This window comes from Bombus vancouverensis, chromosome 2 (genome assembly GCF_051014615.1).
Source record: "Bombus vancouverensis nearcticus chromosome 2, iyBomVanc1_principal, whole genome shotgun sequence".
NCBI lineage: Eukaryota > Metazoa > Arthropoda > Insecta > Hymenoptera > Apidae > Bombus > Bombus vancouverensis.
Genome location: NC_134912.1, coordinates 11,512,149 through 11,534,493, shown reverse-complemented (window position 1 = coordinate 11,534,493; position 22,345 = coordinate 11,512,149). Strand labels below are relative to the sequence as shown.

General features: G+C 40.3%; 1 protein-coding gene across 5 annotated transcripts in view; it reads right to left on the bottom strand.

The window, feature by feature from the left end:
* Window positions 1-22,345, bottom strand: part of mam (neurogenic protein mastermind) — a 249,779-nt gene that overhangs the window by 110,021 nt on the left and 117,413 nt on the right. For 2 of the 5 annotated variants that reach the window (XM_033345480.2, XM_033345481.2), the window contains exon 1: window positions 12,081-14,939. The exons of the other annotated variants lie outside the window; for them this stretch is intronic. In XM_033345480.2, coding sequence (XP_033201371.1) covers window positions 12,081-12,086 — 6 coding nt within the window. In that variant the 5' untranslated portion in view covers window positions 12,087-14,939. Of the gene's footprint in view, window positions 1-12,080; window positions 14,940-22,345 lie in introns of those variants that run through there. 5 annotated transcript variants of the gene reach the window in all.

The following is a 22,345-nucleotide window of genomic DNA, read 5'->3' as shown; positions in this document are numbered from 1 at the left end:
GAAACTCTGTCACAGATGAAGAAACAGGAAGTGGAGTGCAAAGGAGGGAAGCAAGGGAAAAAATTGTAGCAGTTACACCAAGCAGTTTTAATAATGATTGGTCGTTAACGCAGTTTTCAGCTCGTCCTCTCGAATTTCTTAGCTGTCGGAAGGGCTCACGAACGTGGAAGGCACGCCGAGAGGTTTGGTATGAAGTTACCCCACCAAGCTTTATTAACCGTTTGTGATTTACAACGACCCTCGCGGCTGATATGTTTCCCTTCAAAATGAGCTCGCGAGCGCCCGCGCGATTTAATTGCAAAAGAGTACGCCGGGTGATTTACGGCTGTTCCGTTATGGCGTCGTTCCCGATACGGCTCGTTACAAATCCTCAGTTACCGTTCTCAATGTACTCGAAACGTAACGCGATTCGCGAGAGACCCGTACGATCGAAAGCGAGGATAAATCGAGTGGACTCGCTCTTCCGCGTTTCCGTTTCACGCTTCTTCCGTCTATGCGCTTTCTTCGTCTTTTCTCTTCTCTTTTTTTTCCTCACGTTGTACTATCGATGGCCCTTGATAGATTCTAAGGATTGAACTTGGACCGTTAGCCAAAAAGTATATTTTTTAATTTACTGAATCGTTTCGTAGTATTTTTATCTGATAACTGGACTGCGGATGTTACTGCATTTATGGGAAATTTTAAGCTGCGAAAATTTTCAGAATACACGTAATATGAGAAGATGTACAAAATATCTAGAATAAAGTACATATCACAATATTTAGTAGGATGGATGTTCTATTCTTTTAATTATTTCGCTGAGAATACGAATTTACATAAACATCTGCAGTCTACTCGCAAGAAGTATATTAACAATTTTATAGAAAAACAAACGGTGGTTTCTTGTTAGTTATAAGACAACCACTGTGAAATCTTACGTAAGATTCATATCTCGCAATAAACATTTCAATGTAATTTCGCTTACGACCTTTCGTTAAAAACAAAATCTTTAATTTTCATGCAGCACAAAAAGAATTAAAAATATCCTCGAAACGAAGCAACAAAAGACTGGTTAAATAATTCAGAGAGGTAAAAAGATCGATGCTATACGAGCTTACAACGGTACGGCGCTAATTAATGCGATACACGGTTGATCGTTGATTGTAATCTCGCAAACCGTGGGTTCCTAGGCGCACGTCGAGAATCGATATACAATTGGTGCTGCTTTATTGATTTCGAGTCCGGCGAATTTTTTAGAGAACATTGAATTTCACGAAGTCGATTTAACTTTTGTATCGTAATTCTTATCATTCAGATACCGCTGAAAATAAACTAGGGGTATCATAATTAAAACACTGATAGTATTTGATTAGCCGATGAAAATTATATATCGAATGTGTTCCTACTGTAGTATATATATAGAAAATTAAAAGTGCCTCATATTACGAGTTAAATTCTACTTAGCGTTAGTAACTAATAACGCCAGTGAATAAAAAATTTTACTTTACGACTTCACACTCTTACATATCTTTATACGCATAGAAAGGAAGGAAAACCGAAATAAATAATTTCCGCGAAAGAAATTTTTAATTACAAGTTAGAAATGTTACATGAAAGAGTTAGACAGGTAGATTTTACGACTGCAAAGATAGAAAGTAGCTCTTTTAAATTCATGTATTAACACGATATGAAAAGAAAAAGATGAATTATTTCGATGATTAATATCAAAAGGACGAAAAGTTGAACGATTCCAAAAGTTTGTATTCCTTTCGTTTTCATCTACTACCTATGTACATTAATTTCATTTATCCTATAATTCCATTGTTAATAAAATTATCGGATACTTAATAAAGTCCTACGTTCGTTACGAGAACAAAGAGCAATCGAGGTTACGATCGAATTAACTACGAACTCATCCTGTTATGATATTAATTAATCTGAATTACTGATTAGTGGTGATTCCTGCGTTAGCAATTAAACCGTTGGTTAGCAATTAGTTAATCAGTAATTAGCTATTAACTAGATCTAATTTTACACAGCGTCTTTCTCTCGAAATAATCAGCCCGGTTACGTTCCGCGTACGAATAACGAAGTTGTATTACACATCGGTTCGCGCTGAATCTGCGCATTGCTTCCGGAGAATCCTCTTGGCTGTTTTACGGTCGTTACGTCGCGTCGTCTTTATTCGACATCTTTCAAATGCTCGCGACTTCGTTCTGCGTCCCTCGAATAATATCCGTTTCTCCACGTCCACAACGAAGACACTTCGTGTTCGCAATGAAACAACTTTTTTGGTTTTCGTTTGGATTCGAACTAATTTTTACTTTCTATACTTTCATTGTCCAAGTTTTGTATATTTTACTTTCGAATTCTTTCGTGTAACTTCTCTAACTCTTGTTACTTTGTAATTAAAAATCTTTTTTCGTAATGCAAATTATTTTTTACTTTTATCTTTCTCCTTCTCACGTACACGTGAAAATAACAGTTGTTAATTAATTATATAGCCACCGTGAATTAAGACAAATATGAAGAAATATGAAGAAATTAAGACAAATATCTGCATCTTGTCAAACCGTAACCGCGCCAGACTTAACATTTTACGTTAACGTTTTTAAGATAGCGTAAAGGATACGTGAACTCGAAGACTCGCTGAAAAGTTTTCCAATCGGCCAACATGTTAATCGAGAACGTGCCATATAATGAAAACAAGGGAAAACGAAACCATAAAACCGGATACACAACACCGTATAACTGCGCTTGTTTTACCATTTTATTTCTGATAACCCTTCATAAATATACATTTACTGTCATATTTATCTCTTTACCGATATATCACTATCCCTTCGCGTTTCCTGTATCCACGCGTACAAACTCGTTCATACGCATACAAATGCGAGAAAACATGCGGCACAACTATATTACTGGTTCAAGCTTCGTACGGCGCAAGCCAATATTTTGTCGGTCGCGCGACGCCGCTAATTAAAGATACTCGTCGCGATATATCCGACAGGTCGTGTTCTATGCACGTATGTATATGGCTTCCGTAATACTTGATCGATAACGCTGCATTTGTAACGACGAAAGAGCACGCCTTGCGCCACGTGCTCGTCGTTTTCTTTTTCTTTTTTTTTGCAAAGTTTTCTTCGAAGATACGAATATGGTAATTGGTTGAAAGGAAACCGATTTGATAGTTCTTTGGTAAAAAGAAATTGATATGATAATTCTTCGCCCGAAAGCAACTACATAATAATATTCTGTCAATTTTAGAGTTTTATGTAAAGAGCATCAGAAACTAAATCGTGAAGTATTCAGTGGTTATATAAATGGCATAAGAAATATACGTACGTTCTTTAATAGAACGTTTCTCCTTGTGTTTCGTGTTGTATGTTTCATTTGAATCAAAATATTCGTAGTTTCATGATACGATATTGAACATTGGATTAAGGAAATCGATATGTTTAAATAAACATGGTGGCACGCAAACGCTTACGAAAATGCATTTTTGCTTTCTACAAGCTGATTATTCAATAGTATATCAGTAATAGAAGAAGAAGAGTAATCTGCAAAATTTTCAATTGGAGATTACTCGAACTATCACATATAGATACTTTATAACTGATTTACTTCAAATTAGTGAGAATTATTGAAAAACTTATATTCTCAGTCAATTTCAAACTAAATGCGTGTTTTCTCAAATTATATACTATAATCTATCGCATGCAACAGAATTTAAACAGCCAATTTCCTATTGCACCTATATCAAACACAACAAAACTTCAGAAATATACACGTTTCGTATTTTTGCATAGACTACGAAATTCTTCCACTACGTCATCAATAATTTCCCTACTGAGAATATTCATGTAAGCAACGAACTTGCTTAAAAGGTCAACATTGACAAGATCGTTATCAGATAGATCGTCATCGTCCTGTTTTCCACGTTTTTTTCTTCACGCGAATAAATTAGCCACGGTCGAACACGAGCTAACGAGTGAATAGTCGCGCGCGCGTACACCGATTAAAAGTGTACGGTGCGCGTCGCCGCGAGGCCAGATAAACGCGCGCCGATTATTTCGTCGACGTCGGCAATGAAAACATTAAAGATACCCGACGGCCGACACGGAGAGCTCGTTCTCCGCCGATATTAGCGCCAGAATTCCCACAACACGTTTTGTCACCGATAAACCGCTTGACTCCTCGTCACCCCTGCCCGAGATAACGTTATTCCAATAAAATCACTTTCAGCCGCGCTTTCGCTCGAACAGATACCACCGCTTAAGTAAAAATCAGCTGCGAACGCTCATGTTTCAGCGCACAAGTGATTTCTCACACGATTTCATTTCAATTAATCCTTTGATAAGGAGCACTAATCCTCGACACTTAATAGGTTAATGCTTCTAGTGGTATCTAATTTTTGCAGATTGAAAAGTAAGATGAGATTTTTTTTTATCAATGTCGTGTGCTTGATTAGATGATTTATATGTCATTATTAACATTAAATTGTTTTGGTTATTGATCGCTGGTTTGCTGTGATAAAGCAATAATAAGAAAGTGGAGCGTTAGGTCAATTCTTTCGTCTAAATCGTGTTTAACATTTTATTATTATTGGTCCGCAATCCAAATCTAACTCAACGTGCTTAATGCTTTACATATCAAACAGCGTCAGTGAATAGATTTCATGCCATGTACTACAGTTTTTCTACGAATTTATAATTGTTATTGACAAGTGGTGAGTGACGTGACAAGTGACGCAAAGATAACTTTTTCTCGATACTTTTCATCGGGTCTCAATGGGTTATAACGAACACGTGATTTATAGTTCTCCTACTAATACAATATCGATTTGAAATAGCTGGTTCGATTGTCAAAAAGAGCTATTCTGTATATTACGTGGAATTGTATCGTGGTAATCAACGAAATATTTATGTGGTTTAAACTGTTTCATTTTCAAGATTACCTAGTTGTTATCTTCATGGAGAATGTATCATTTATCTGTGTTTATTAAATTGATTTTATTACAACATTATATTTACGACTTTCCTCTTATGATACGTGTATAAAATAAACGAGTAAAGTTATATTGTTTGGAGGAATTAAAGAATCTCTTAATTAACCACTACAAAAGAATGACATAAATGATATCACTCTCTTATTCTTTTGTATTAATGATTTCACTAAATACATATCTAATATATATAGCCACGTTACTTCAAAAAAGAAATTAAATCTCTACTTGAATAAGATATCCCATATTCTCCAGCATATTGAAGAAAAATCAAAACATTCAAACTAAACAAGGAAAAAATAGTACATAAACATAATACAACATAATCGAACTTAAACCCTAAATTTCGAAACTATAACTCAATACCAACGCCATCCCTAATCTCAGCACATAACAACCACATGTTTCCGCCAATATTCACTATCCAAGAATCAAACACCCAATCGTTTCCACACAGTCCTCCCCACACACGAAAGCATTTAAGAACATCAACCCTTGGACATCATACATCGAGCATAATCACGGTCGATCAAACAGCGATACCGCGAGAATTTTGTGATCAATATAGTCGAACATAGGATAAAAGGCCAGTTGACGGCGTTTAGCGTGGCAGAGTTGGATTTTCCAGATAGCTTTCGACCGATTCCTCGTGGTCGGTGCGCGCGACACGAGGAGCGAGCACGGCAAAGGTTGGCTACGTAATCGCGAGTTCGAGCCAAAGTCTAACAGACACGACACACCTCCGACCTTCCCTATCGATCTGTGGCCGGAGGTTTTACGCGTCCTCCGCCCTCCGCAACCTCGTCGACCCTTTCTTCTCCTTTTCCACCCTGCTCTCTACGCTCGAGTCCTCGCGAGAAGGAAAGCTAAGCGGGTAGAAGCTTTCGTGCGAACGTTTCTCGGCCACCTCTATTCGGCTCTTCACCCCTATCAGCCGTTCACCCTTCGTCCTCTGTCTTTTACCCCTTACCGTCTGTGCTCCGTTTACCCCTTCGAGAAAAAACCGAGGAACCAATAAACCGTCTTTACGACGCTGAGATACCTACGCGACGTTTCGTGCGATAGTATGATTGAAAACGCGTGATTCTGGCTCTGAAAGTGATATTAGTATTTGGTTCGGTTACTGGGCTGGCACTGGAATGGTTTGAGAGAGTTTGGGGGATGAGTACGAAGGAGCATTGGATCAGGATAATAAGTGAGATGATAAGCGAAAGTTAATTCGTTTAGTAGTTGAAATTTTGTGGTCGATTGTTGTAATGAGTTGTGTAATTGGAATATTACTGTAGTATTTTAGGTCAACACGTTCGCTTTTTACTGGATCTTCGTTATCTAAATAAATGTATCGTATCGTAATCAATAACTTTCATGTAGGATTTTCTCCTATATCGTAAAACCTTGTGTATACTTTACATAGATTATTAGGAAAGTATTCTAAAATTTTCTGTGATCTTTTTTACATTATGGAAACACGCATTGATTCAGGACCAACAGGAATCCAGTTAACGTGTTAAACCGTTTCGATACCGATTGTAACAATAAAAGGATATGTACCACATAATAAGCTATCATATAATAAAAATTTATTAATCGGAATTCATAAGGCCCACTTAATATTCTGAGCGCCCTTACATTCAAGAAATTTCAAAGAACCGTCAAGTTCGACTTTCTTCTTAGTAACGCGCCGATCTTGGACTCTGACGTGTCTAAACTTTAGATACAAGTCTTTATCTCTGATCCACGTCGTTCTTCGAATCACCTAATCCGCACGTTAAGAATATTCTTTAAAAACATCACGGAGAAGGATGGAGAAAGAAATCACTGCAATCGCAGGCCGCGATATTTCTGGGCTGGTTAAGATTCATGGCCGGAACGACTTTTCGTCACAGTGAAAATTAGCTGAGGAACACGGTAGTTTATCGGGTCATAAAACGTGCGACCGCGTCGCGAGGAGCGGCGCGCGCAAACACTCGACCGGACGACAACGATGTTCGTCGCGGAAATCGGAGTAGAGGAGCGGGGAAACCGAGTGACCAACAAGAGAAAACACTTTGAATGACGCCAGCGCAAGTTACGGTGCGCCCCAGACGCGTGCACCGCGAAGAATGTCTGCGGCTGACGCGATACATACGGATCGGTATCATTTGATTAAAGTTATTTCTGACATATGATCTTGGATTTCTAGATGTGACCTCGGAGATTTTTATTTTTTATGAGATTTTTATTACAGAATATTTCAGAAAGATTGGGCAGAGGTGTGGATATAAATTTTATGTGTCTTTTCAGAGCACGCGGTATTTATGTATGTCCTGTCTAACACTTTTCTTATTTCTCAATATACGTTGAAATATTTATTATAAAGTTAGTTTTTAAATAAAGTTATAATATACAGAGTGTCACGAAATATCGATATGATATTCTAAATTACACGAGGAAAGGCAAAGATGGCAGAAAGGAAATCGATAAAATTCTACTTTTCTCCAACTTTGAAATAACAGATTGGATATTTTAAATACCGATGAATTAACTAAACAATATAATAAGGGGAAGGGTTCGAAGACTCTAGTATATTTTGGATATGATCATTTTATAGCAATTCGCGCTGAATGAATTAAAAAAAAGAAATATCTCTCTAACCTTCAGTTCGATCAAAAGGAAGAGGCCAGAAAGTCTCGGTGACCTAGATCATTCTTTCATGTTATCATGATATCGTTGGACAGCTTAAAAGCGAAGAGAACAAGATTTTCTTTTACCAAATACAACAAAAAAGAAGCATGATTATGACCTTGTAAACGTTCCATCAGAATCTCATCGGATTACCCTAAAACGTTCTATAGCAAATAGACACCTGAGGAAGCGTTATCCGAAGATAAACTGTAATTATAAAACGGATCGGACAAAATAATGTATCACCGGATAAATGGTATGTACCAGCTTGGAAAATTCCATGAATCTGCAATGGGAGTATCGAAGCTGCAAAAATACACAATGAGATGCCAATAATTCATAAATGTAGAACTCGACTTTCCTAGAATGTTGAAAGAGCTAAAAACAATCAGATGGTTTCAATGATAAAAACCTTAGCTGCCTGATTCAATGTCACATATTCTAGATAATATTCATATATTTATAGATACACTTTATCGTCATATAGGTAGGTACATACATTTTTCTTGTTAATACATGTACGGGCAATGTATAACATTGACGATTTTTGTAGAATGTTAAGAATATTTCAAACTTAAATGTTGAAAATTATTATATTAGCAAATATTCTGCAAAGCGACATTTATTCGCGCGAGTACGTGTATTTGCAAAAGCCGATTCTAACGCTGTCTATCGCCTTTTGAGTGAGATTCGCCCCTCTGCATCGTCGATCCGCGATACCCTGCTACGAAGCTAAATATATCGGCACAGACACCCGAGCTATCGACAGAACAGCAAGACGCTGAAATCTTGTTTAAAGCGTAGCCTAATAACGCGGCAAGGTCAACCGGGCGTATTTCGGTACTTCGAATCGAGAATTACGGGACTCCGCGCGTACCAAGAGAATTAATAGTCATCGAGTAGCTACCGATCTTGTTACGACGTATTTGTAGAAAATACACAGGAAATACGCATCTGATTCATCCGAATCTTGTACACGAAGATACGATTCGAGAAATTTAACAGAAATTATGTCACGTGAGTCACAAGTGGCACACATACGTATGATTAATTTTATTAGGTAATTCCTCTTGGGTGAATAAGAGCATAGTTTGGCATATTATTCACGTAAAATCGGCATGAAGAACCTACGAATACTTGGCACGATTCTTATTTTTCTACATCTAACCATTTCGATATAATTTCTTGACCTAGTTCCAAGGTTCCAAGGAAACCTTGATCTTCATATAACAGAGAAACAGTTATGTAATTATATAAATATCATCGATGCAAAAATATAAACGTAAACTACCTCTATTTTTTGTCATTGTTAATCCACAAGGAATAAAATAAGTAAAATATGATACAGAATAGAATGAAACGGAAACTACACGAACCAACCGAGAAGAAAAGAACCAATAAATTACCAAGGATACCGACAGACCTGTTATCAACTTCTTCGCGATTCGACCGAATAAATTCGTTCTCTCCCGATGACCACCCACGTGTTTCTAAAATAAATTACACCGCGGCCGGCAAACAGGTTTATTACTGGTCGTGCATTCGCGAACTGGAGCGTCCGAAACGCGACCCTCCTGTGTCCATAAATATTAAAATGTCCTTAAAACTTTATTTAGGCGATACCGTTTCCGTGTGAGCGCACGCGTTTCACTTTCGCGCCTTCATGCAGTGGATTACAATATGAGATACTACTAATACTTCGCAAGAAACTTTTCACGAAGTATATCTACATTCAAGAAGAAAAATTATTCGCCAAATTGGACAATATCGTGGAAATTAATGTCCAGAATTCTCTATACTATAAAAATCGATAGATGAAAGAATATAGGGGGAAAAGCGCACGAGACAATTCAACCGTAAAAGCAGTCTCTTTTCCGTCGTCCCTTATTTCTTTCATTCCCGATGTACGTCGTCCTCGTTATCGTCTGTTCGATATCGCGAAGGAGAGCAAAGTATGTCGGATTCCTCGCATCGATGCCCGATAGAACGATGCGTGCGCGATAGCACGGTGAGCGTGGCTCGCATAGAGCCTCCGAGCGAGCTTTCGGTCGTTTCCGTCGTCTGTTCGGCGCGGCTCGTCGCAACGCGTGTAATCAAGCGGTATAAATAATTCCGTGGCGCAGCCATGAGCCGGCCACCCGAGCGGAGAGCTCATTCCCCTGTTATGACACGCCGGAATCGGGACGCGCCTGGCCGCGCGCGCGACAACGTCCCACCGTGCAACCCCTTCGCCAAACAGAACACGCGACCGTCGTTTTTGCGGATTGGCTAATCGCCATTCGCTTTACACCGCATATCAAAATGATTTTCTTTTCGAATGCTTTACATTTCAAGCGCAATAAAAGCACGGCTTATTGTTAGATGTTTAGATTATTCATATTTTGAGAATATATCTGTAGAAATTCATTTGAATATCAGAAGCCATTTCATGGGTCACAGATACTTAAATGTGTATATTGTCTTAGTTACTCCAATTTTAGCATATTGTTATGAAGTAAGATATAAAAGAAATATTAAATATTACAGAAAATGAAAAAGTATATAGGAATTGATTAGAATAAAGCATTTATCGTAATTGTTACAATATCAAAGAACAACTTCTGACCATAAAGCATTAACAAGTATTTAAATGTTAATCGTCAGGCATTAATTGTGACGATTTTAATTTGTTGAGTTTAGTTTCCATACTTTGGAAACAGTATTAAAAATGTATACAAATTATTTGAAAGGTAAAATCAATACTTTGAGAAAGAAAATTCGTATAATATAGTCATATACGTGAACCTGTCTGTCGTCCGTTGAGAAGCAACGAACGGCTTTCAAGAACCGTGGAAAACCGCATCGTCCGGGATGGGCCGATTCCCGACTAACGCCCCGGATCGCGAACCAGTCATTAGTGCAACGGAACCGGTGCGCCTGGGACAGAGAAACGCGGAATGTCCGCAGAGCGCTCGCACTGGATGCCCCTATTATCGGTCGTCCGACCGCTAGAATGCCGTTAGACGACAGTCGATCTATTGTTCTACGTGTGTGCATGTGCATGCGATCTTGACGCTTCTCGGGCGGAGGGCGAAGCCAACGGCCTAACTACAACTAAATCAATAACCACTGCATCTCTTTCTCTCTTGCTTCCTTGCTTACTTTGATTTTCAATAGGAGGAACGTCATATTTTTTAATTTCTCTTGCCTAAAAGTTAGATCGTTATATCTGTGAATGATTTCAAGTGCATTTTGATATGTATCGCGATTTTTGCAAAATTTTTTTAGCAGTCTAAGAAGCTTGACAGTTAATTTTGCAAAGAAAAGTAATTATTATATAAATAAATTATAATTATATATAATATAATGAAATAAGGTTCTTAAAACTTCCAAGGTATTAAAATTATTTGAAATCCACCACCATAGTCCCCATATATTATATTTGTATTCGATCATCGACGAGTACCGGTGTACAAAGTCACGGTATAGTAAATACGTCCGTGTTATGCTCGAAGAGACACGCACCGCAATTTCAATACAAACAACTGGTGTACGTGGTGCAATACAGTTATGGCTGTCAGACGTTTCCGGTTTCTTTGAATCTTCTAGAGTGCCTATCGCGTGGGTAAGACATGTAATAGATTTCAACCAGTGTCGTTTTAAGAGAAAAAGGATCGAATGTATGGATGATCGCAGATACACCAGCATCGTTTCGGTGAGACGAACGCGACTTTCCGTCGATTTTTCGGAGTTGAATCATTTTTATCGCCCCGGAACTTCCGTTATCTGGTGACATTTCGTGCGCGCTCCAAGTTGCGGACACGGTTGGAGATAAACAAAAAAATTCACGAATCGATATCTTTTATCTACGTTGCTATTGGAAGCCAGTAGAAAAACTTGTTCGTGAGTCGTTATTTTTCGCCAAACTTGAACCCCTTTAATACCGATCCCTTTATTCTAAACTACGTATTAAATTATGAACGATTCTGACATTTAAATTCAATTAACTCTTCCCTCTCAGAATTAGAAATTCAACTTGTGCATTCACTGTGCACTACAAATTGCTAATATGCTCGTTATTCTTATCATCAATTATTATCAATAAAATAAATATTAACGATCAATTGTTAAAATTGCAAATGTTTCTAACCTCACATTAAAAAAAAAAGAAAAAGAAAAACAGAAAGAAAAACAAAAACAGATTTAGAAACAGAGAATTATAGTAGTTTAAACCTTTCAAAACAACGACTGAACATTAACCATTCAATCGCGTAAAAGGCCGTTAAAAAGGTAATATTTAGATTTGTCAGCAAACACACAAAATACAAGAGAGTAGGTAATAGTCCGACTGAATACACTTAAGAGTTAGTCACGCTAGACTCAAAACAAACGATGACACACGCGCGCCACGTAGTGACTATAGATAAGAAATATTATTTTCAAATAGGCATACCATCATTCCAGGCAATGTAATGAAGCACGAACGGCTCGATAGCGAGAGATTTCCTTGTTACAGGGGGGCCACCCGGGCCTGTGGCCCTGGTTGGTGGGTGCCCACCATGCCCCTCCTCCGATGGCTTCTTCTTGTTGCTGGAATATCTGCACTAATACACTATCGTTAATCGGCGAATATGTCCTCTTTTTCACACGATGATGATACGCGTTAACAGTTGTCGTCGTTACAAATACATCTTTCTCTTCACTGTTTGAATTATGGAAGATTCTCAGCGGAACTTGAAGGTCATTTTCTGGAACGCGCCAACGTAACCGCTGTACTTTCGCTTTCGTCGTGTCTTCCGCGCTTTTCCGGAGACGCTTGAACCACCACCAGCGCGCCACCACCGACAACAACTTTCTTTCGCGCGTAACCAAACCGAACTTGCAAGTCCCGTAACGGCGCATACACAACAAATAGGTGGCGAAAAAGTCACTAGTACGCTCAGATATTTCTTTCACAACGATATAATTCGATCATTTCTTGTTGAATGAGAACGATTCTTTCACCTTTGTTGCGGTTATTAATCGTGCGTTGTTCTAGAAAAGATATACATGTACGATATATCTCTAGTTTCTTTTTTTTACTTTACAGCTTAACACTTTACATTGAAGCCTCTGATTCTTACTACGTTACTTCTATTGTACACGATGTAACTGCTCCGATGCCCGTATAATAAACGTAATGCCCTTCCGATCACTTTGACTAGCTATCACACCAGCAGTGAAGTAGAGGTTAGCGCGCGCGCGCTCGAGAACGTCACCGCGTACGGTTTATAATACTCTGTTCCTCGCCGCCAGTCGAACGTCACGCAACCGGCGAGAAAAAGACGCCGGGAATAGAATCGACGTTCCCGTGTCCCTCGACCAGCATATCACCACTGTTTCACGCCGCTATTGGCGTCCGGACGACGCGAGCGCGCTGCTTGGATCCGCGGGCCGAAATTCTCAGCTCGTCGAAACGAGTTTGCGTGCCGCATATCGTCCAACGGTTCCGTGACCTCCGAACTCCGTCGAGTCTCTTTCTTTCCTTCCCCCTCTTCCTCTTCCTCTTTTTCTCTGTCACTCCACTGATGCGAGCGACAGATAAGACGTATACTAACAACGTCTCGATAACATTCACTCCGAAAAACACTCGGCGCGCCGCACCACCACCAAAAGTTTCACCAGTCGCATATTCGATTTCCTTCCAATGACTAAATACTTGTGAAGCACGCCACCAATTTTTTGCACGTTAATGTTCTTCAACCGGTAATACACACGTCCGAGCGAAAGATTTCACACTGTTCCCGCGAAATGCTATCGAACACATGATAACAACGATTTCTGTAATATACCGATCTTCAGTGGTTCTTGTATTTACTAACACAATGACCGACAAGAAGGGAAGTTACTTAGACGGTTTTTGTGCCATGTCACGATGATACCACTGAATCAACTGTTACGAATAAACTCTTGAATGAATAATGAGAACCAAGCTGTCCACGTTACCTCCAACAACAGCACGACTGTTAAATTAAGTCGAAACAGACCGCGTCGATTTTCCCTCGTAAATCGTCAACAGGTAGTTCGGGAACATTGACTCGAAACACGCATATGAAGACGAGAAGCGTGATGGCCGTCGCGATCGAAGTTCGATCGATCGAATTTCGACGAATATCGTATCAAAAATTTACAACGGACGACAATCGATCAAACGAGAGAGAAGCACGGTGCACGTCGCGGCTTCGAACAGCTGATCGCGCGCGCATCACTCTCTGTCACTGCTGGCACTACAGGGAACGGGAGGAATGCCAAATCTTCCTCTCGTCAGGAATAAAATTCTTCTTTTTTTTCTTCCGTCTTGTTCGCTCCACGCACGATTCGGGCCCTAATTTATCTCCGTTTTATTTTCGTTCGTGACGAATCTCGTCTCGTGTTTATCTCGAAAGTAGCCTGCTCTCGCTCTTTCTCACTGTCGAATGCGTCATCAGCACACCGAAAGTTGCACTCACTACAGCCGCTCGTATTATACGTGGTCTCCTTACGTTGATAACGCGCAAGCTACACGTGTGCGTGTGTATATTACGATAACTCCGATATTCCTATTCTTTCCTCTGGCACTACTATCTCCCTTCTCTTTTGGTTCGCTGGCTATCTCTCCTCCACCGCCGAGACTGAACTATTTTTGTTGCGTTGGAAGTAACAGCGGTAGTAGCACGCGTCAGCCCCCCACTCTTTATTTTTCTCGTCCGCTTTCCTTCCTCCTTCTTACGTTTTTCCCTTCCCACGTTCTTCTCCTCGTCGTTGTCGCCGCCCTCGTTCCTCGTCTTCCTCGTCGTCGTCTTCGTCGTCGTTAGTATCGCCGTTGGCCCTTTGTTCTTTATACAGCGATCGACCGGCACGTTGCCCCCCTGCCAGCAGGCGAACGCCGGAAAGAAGAAGAGGAAGAGGTGGAAGAGGACGACTGGGTTTTTTCATACGCAAACATCGGCCGGCAGCTCTTTGCGGACGGCTAACCCTTTTTTTTGCCCCCGTGTGTTACGATCACGTCTACCGAGCCGATCGTGAAAATTCACTGTGAACTTTGAATGCCAGGCTTCCGACTACTGAAAGGTACTCGCGCTTCTCGTTCGACGACCACGCGGTGTCCCGAGGCACGTCACGCAACGTGTTGTTCGCTCTGCTGTCTTCTCTAAGTGCGTTTATGCTTCTTTTTACTCGAATCAGCCACACTCGGTGCTATGCAACAGTTGTGAAACTGCGTCGCGATATATTCCGAAATTTCTCCATCTCAAAATCCGACCAAACTTTCGTTTCTAAGATATAGAAGAAACGAAAGGAAGAAGCGGAGCGATAGAAAGAAAACAGAGTCAGGAGAAGATCGAGAACGCGGAAAGCACACGAGATCGTAGTGACACGAGGCACGAAGAACGCGCTCGGACAGAGAGGCGTTCTAAGAGAGGAAGAGCAAGGACCTCTATGGTGCTCGTCCTATCGAAGTCCGCGAGCGATTGACTCCCGCGCGTCCCGGTCTCGAAATCGTGGCACGCGTGAGGGGCGCACGGGAGGGGATTCCCGCGGGAGGAGAAGAGGCACCGAGGAACGAGGGGAGATCGAGCGGGTATGTCGGGTAGTCGGACGAGGGGAGGGGGACTGCAGGAGGGAAAGGGGAGGGAAGAATCGGTGGCGGTGGCGGTGGCGGCGACGGCTGCGGTAGAACCAGGAGGTAACGCCAAAGAGGGACTGCGGCGAGAGAGGGGCCGGTGGAGTGCGGCGTTGCCGCGCGGCGAGGGGAAGGGAACGTCCACGGCAGCGGAGGGGGTGGATATGGCGCGTGCCACTACACGCTAGCAGGTGGAGTGCGCGTGCCCAGAAATCTTCTCTCTCTTCGCTCCCTTCCCTTGCTCTAACAGATCGTTCTTTCCTTCCTTCGTTCTCGTTCTGCCAAACTCGTTTCTTCTCTTGTTCTTTCTTCCTCTTTCTTTCTTGCGTCCCCTCTATCTTTATGCGTGATTCCTCTTCGTTCTATTCTATGTCGTGTCACGATCGTGTCACTTCCTCTCTCCGTTCCTCTTCTATCTCGTCGCAGTGGTTATCTACGTCTACGTCCAGTCGCTTTGCAAATAAGAGAACACCTTCCTCCACCTCCTTCCGTCTGTTTCTTCCTCTTCTTCTTCTCTCGTTTCCTCGTTCTTCCGGCCACAGTCGTTATTATTCCGTTTCTTGTCGCAAACGTACCTGTTCCGCAACTAATTTACCCGCCTTGCATTCTTACCTTACCACGGTCCACTCACTTTGTACGTTGCCGACTCAATCACGCATCGATTGAGTTACTTTCGCTCGTTTAATTTCTTGTTAACTTTAGTTTTACTTAGTTCTTAGATTAGAAGGAAGTATAGGTATTCGTGGAAATTTGAGTTTCAAGAAATTCGAAGAATTTCACTCGTCCTTGGCAACACTTCTATCCGAATGTACTTCGAGATTCGCAACGTTTGAGTCCCGATTAGCAGGCATCGCAATTTTAACTCGTAACTCGATTTGAGGATTCCTGCATTCATAATATTTGCGCTGTGCGGTCAGGTTATTCTCGTAAGCACGATAAGAGTTGCTAACGAAAGTCTCAGCTGCGATAACCGTCGAGGGCACGTAGCCAAGTCTTCGTGACAAATTTTAATTTGTAATATCGACGAATCTTTACAGATTGTTTAAAACGTGTTCTTGCGATTTATCGGTGCTACTCGTAATCGTCGGAACAACACTTTATTCGTATTAATACCGAAGAGAAATTCCACATTGAATCCGATAGTTTAAACAACATCGCCTATCTGCAACATGCATTATCGCTCGTGCCTCGCGCGATACCACTTTTAAAATTTCAACTTTAGATTCACGATAGTATATAAAAAGTGTGTATTATAACTATAAACAATTTATACTTTCGAGTTTCAGTCCTCTTCGAGCAACGTTCCCTTAAAAACTTAATTTTCGACTAAAAGTATCTTCAGTTCCTTCGGAAATGTCAAGGAGTTCGATCACAATAAACGAAACGCCGTGTCGTACTGTAGCTCCGTATATTCTGAACGTCCGTTAGAACGGAGCTGTCACGGAGCTGCGCACGTGGTTTGCAAGGAGCGCGAAAGAACAACAAACCCCACACAACACAAACCTGACGCCCCGAGGAGTCGCCAGCCACTGACTCTCCTTCCGATTCGACTCGACTCGACTTGACTCGGCTCCGTTCGACTGGCCTCGCCCCGCTTCGCCTCGTTTCCCTCGCCACGCGCCGTCCCGCTCCGTCTCGTATCGTCTCGTTTCGTTTCGTCTCGTATCCTCTCGTGTCGTCTCGCTTGTCCCGTCCCGCTACGGCACGTCGCACCGCGCCGCGTCGTCGTGGTAAAGCGCGCACGTAGGCACGCGTTCGGCTATGCTCGTCCCGAACCCGAGGCGACCCGAAGTGACCCGAGACAACTCGTCACGATTCCGACTACAACTTCGACTCCGATTCGCGCTCGTTTCGATCGTACTGTTGCCTCTTTGCCTGTTTTACACCGCCCGTATGATGCCATCGACTGCTGCAAAGAGGTTCACGGATTCAGAACCTCCAACCACTTGAACGGTAGGTAAATGTACCGCAACGCGTCTATCATGTATAGTTACCATAGTCCTACACACGCTGTCAGTGTAGCAGCGGCCGAAGGAAGCCGAGTCGATATGATGCACCGTGAACTGTGAGAACAGCAAGGCAACGTGAGTGACGGATCGACGGGTATTGTTACGCGCTATGACCATGTGTAGTATTCTTTAACTTCTCGCCGTGACGAGGAAAGCTTTAAGAGAAATAACCTGTCGATAATGATGCTTCAATGATCGATACAAGTGATTTTAGATCAGTGTCAATAACGCGGACATTAATTGTTATTATCAATCCAATCTTTCAAAAGGTAAATTGATCACCCTTTCGTTAATTTCATTGCATAAGTACGCGATTAATAATATCAGATTCTGAATAATCAAAGGTGGTATAAATAATAATAAATTCTAAGATCGATTTAAAGACCGCTGTATCTAATATTATCACTTTTCTGTACTTATTTGTCAATTTATGAAGTTGATCAATGTGCTTCCTGGGCGACACGATTATTAGCAATATTTTCACTTTTCTTGGAGTGATACGTAATGTGGAGCAAATTCAAACTTATTTATAAGGCATTTGTATGTACTTGTATTATATGTATATACATAATATATATAAATTACATATCTAACAAAATACAAAATTAATGACTTGTGAAAAATACGAATGATGGGCACCATTCGCACCCTTGATGATGGGTCGCGAACGCGACTTAAGCGGCTGCCGTGCAGCTGGCAGCAAAGCTTTTACACAGACGCATTCGCGACATGTCGCCCGCACTCCCAACCTCCACCAACACTTGGCCGTTGCGTCATCACGGTTTCACGGTGCGCTGGGATTCGACGGGAGGAGAAGGCGCGCGAGCGCGCAAACGGGACCACTGCGAGAGCGACGCATCTGTATCGCTCCGCTTGCACTTATTACAAATCCGCCAGTGATACTCAACCTAATTTAAACTTCACGCGAGCGTGACGTGTCGGCGCAACGGTATGGCTCCGAATTAAACGTAGATTGGTATCTCTACGATCAATTTCTTATCTTTTTTCTTTTCTCTTTACACATGACACTTGTCTGAAATCGAATGTTTGTATATAGGTTAACAATATTAAAGCAGATCGGTTTATCGTAATTGGATATGTTAAGGTAAGTTATATAGATCAAATACTATTATTCTAAACCGCATATGAATTTAAACGGCTTAATATCGAATCACGGTTATGTTTCATATTGCCAATATAATTCATGGAATAACGTTTGAACATAATAGCAAATTAGCATATATCAGCATATTTTTAACGTGAATAGACTAAATAAATTCTAAAGAATTCTAAAGAATCCAGATTATAGCAGATCAGTTGAAAAACTTGTTTACGGTAGATATTTTTAATTACTGCATAGAAAAAGAAAATAACAGATCAAAGTGATCATTGGCTTATTAATAGCACATCTAACTTGAAAATAGAGTAGGCCGTGTTTTACTTCTCATTACGGTTAGATACATTACGATTAGGTGCTCCAACGTTCCATATCCTCGAAAGCGATAATTCGCGCTTAACTTCGACCTGCGTATAAAGTAATTATCGCGATTAGATTGAATACGAGCCAAGCCCGATGATTAAGGATCGAAGATTCACTAGAGCGTCTGTCCACTAATGTTAGTCGGTGATATGCATCTTCGAAACGAGAGGCAATATTAACAACGCGGATATCGCGTGCAGATATTGTACGAATATCACGACAAGCTAGAATGGCGAGGTGGCATTTGTAATTAAATGTCCGACACGGTATCATAAAGACGAGCCTCATATCACGACATCACCCGCGCAATTGATGCTCGTCCGCTGCATTCTTTGCATGCTAGGTTCCGTGTGTTGCATTTCAATTAATACGAATGCCGGACCAGACAATTTTAACGATACTTTGGTGACTTAAGTCCGTGAATATGAACTGGTGTATTTATTCTCGTTTTATCAAGAAAATTAATCCCCCATAAGCAAGCTAATCCGTTCATGGTTCGAGTGAAATTTCTCTATGTATTTCATTTTTTTTCAAAAGAATTTTTATCGTGGTCTTGGTTAAAAAATTGTTCCAAATATTTGACTTAGAGAATGGAAGATAGTAGACGTTTAGGGCAATGAAACATTTGAAAGAGAGATTTGTTTTTCCTAAAAATTCTTTTCCCAAAATTAAAGTTCTATCTTAGCAAACAGTTACAATTTCCATACTTACTTATTGATACCAACTTAGAATCCATTTAACGTTTTTAATTGGAGAAACAAATTTTACGAGCTGAACCATATTTGCCCTTTGAAGTAAATGATATAAACGATGAGTTTTCGTTGAATCAAGGGTAATCAGGATTGCTCTTGGAAGTAATACGGGCTTCGATTAGTGGAGAGACTGTGAACATTTTAATTCACAATGTATTACTCTGGTATCGAAATGGTGGATGTTCTCGTCAACAATGGGAGAACATAGAGAAAAATACGAACCGATTTAGGGATATAATACAGATAAGGGGAGATTAGAAAAAATCAACGCGAGAAAACCAAAGACAAGGGAAAGAAACTTGGATGTGGTGACGAAGCGATAACGATATGTGTCTCACTATTCCTATGAAACATATAAGTTACAAGATGAAATAATATGCTAATAGTACAAGGAATTAAACAGATAAAAATTTTTTAGTAATATCATACTGATTATGAAGTAACTTCTTAATTTCTTAAAAGACGCTCATTGTTTTAACGCTGACAGTTTGTCTCTGATCATTCGTTTTAACACAGAAAAGATTATTTTTAATGTATATGACATTTTAGCATAAGTGTTTATAAGTGTATGAGTCTACCGAAACGAATACATAAAATGAATTTTTGTTTTTAAAAAATCCCAAAATAATATGGGTAACTGAACAAAGCCGGTTAAAACACAGAAAAATTTGATTATCCAGTTAAGCACAATTTGATTATTCATTTGTTAGATAAACGTCTGTTCGCAATTTATTTGTTAATACATTGATTGGACAATTAAATGACATTGTCGTTAATAAACAATAAATATTTTTTTATAGTATATGTATTGACGCACCAAGAATTTAATGTTCTAAATTCAATGGTATTATAGCAATAGCCGAAACAAATGTTAACAATGGGCCGGTTTATAAGAACCACAGTGGCTTTTTTGTAATAAAAAAATATCAGCCAAACATAAGACCGACAAACTAGCCAACTGGACTTTTAAATTATTAATTTTTTCCCATTGAAACGTAATCGTTATTCGAGAAAAGTGTCAACCGTTCGACGAATAGCTGCCACTTTGTGATGTAACTTTTTCAAACATCGATCAGCATTTCGCTTTCCCTTTATATTTATTTGCTTGAATTCATATCTAGTATGTAACATTTAATAAATATGTCAGCGAAAAGAATTTTGGCTGGAAATATACGTGAAATAATTACAAATTTTTATGTTTGAAAGTTAATTTTAATTAAATTGCTATCAAATCTCTTCTCAAAAGATATCTTTTTACTACTTTCCTTGTAAGAACAAGAGTTAATAATATTTTTTTAACAAAGGGAACTTCTAAAATATTATTGCAACCGAAGCTAAAAATCGACAGAAGACAATTATACCACATGGCCTGATTCTCATATGCACAGCTTGTCGTTTCATTCTTCGATTTCGATTAATTCGATTCATCCCCAGTGAAACAAGAGCCCCAGTTATCGATAAATCCAATTAACGACACCCGTCTTCCCCTTTCGTGACGGTGAATTATTAAAAGTTGTCAGTCATCGATAATCCTATACAGTCCACGTATCGAGATAGTCCGGCGAATCTCGAACTGCGACTTCTCTACGGGCGAACGAAAGAGTTTCTCTCCATCAGCCGCCACGCCTCCAGTACTCGCATATTTTTAGGTTAGACTATTTTCGAAAGTGCACGGAAGACAGGGGAGAGGCGCAGAATGAAAGAAGAGAGACTGGAAGAGGGGAAAAAATAAGGAAGAAGGATAGAGCGGGCGAGAATACCGATCGCGCTTCTTTTTTTTTTTCTTCAGCGGTATCTGCTGGCTCGTTTTCGCCCACAGTCACGTAAAAGAAGCCAGCACCGGTATTATCCGCACAATGCACACACAAAAGAAAGGACTCTCGCGAGTGGAACAAGCAGGGGAAGGTGGAAAAAGAACGGTCGAAGAAGAACGTAGTTGGAGTAACAAAGATGGCGGAAGAAGAGGTCGATGCCGCCTTCCTACTGATTTGCGAGATCACTCTCTCCTTCTTTTTTCCTTTCTTTCCCTTCGTTCTATCCCTATCCTCGTCTTTTTCCCTTGCGATCTACCTTTTCTCTCGCTTTCTTCCTCTCCCTCCTCGCGACTTGTCACCCTGCCAGTCCCTCCTGTTTCTAGGTTTGCTGTTCATCGGAATGCAAGAGTACTTGTTCCCTCTTTCTCTATCGACCTCCTTCGCGACACGGCTGCAGCCAGAACCGACTGATTTTCTGTTCCATTGCTTCTGCCCGTGCAGCCACGCGCCTATTTATCGCAACAATTATTGCTCGGGATGCCTTTTCATCCTCCGTCAATGCAACTCCTGCTGGATTCTTATTGTTTGCGTGCTTCGGGTTAATCTTCCACACGCGCATGACTTGTATGATATGTACGTGTAGATCTTTCAGTCGCACTCTGATTATTTGTCATTGTACTCTTGTTAACATTGTTGCTAAATATATCACTTACGATAATTATTAATCTCTTTTGATATAATTGAAGGAGGATGATATCGACAATTTGACAGAAGTTATCATTTTCTTTGATATAAATATGATTCTTCGCTATCTCTTGATTTCTGACATTGTGTGGAGTTTCGGATATATACAGAGCACGTAAGTATAATTTTCTAACCAGTCTCCAATCTCCCAGTTTGTACTAGGTTATTAATTCAAGAGATTAATAGAGATCTACAGTTAGAATTGATCTGACTTTTAGTTTGAACTGGATCTGTATTAGAATTTAAATTTGGATTAAGATTAAGACGCGGTGTAGACTCGAGTGAGTTTGAGCTTGAGTTTGTATTAAGTGTTTAGGTGAACCACGTTACAAGTTACAAG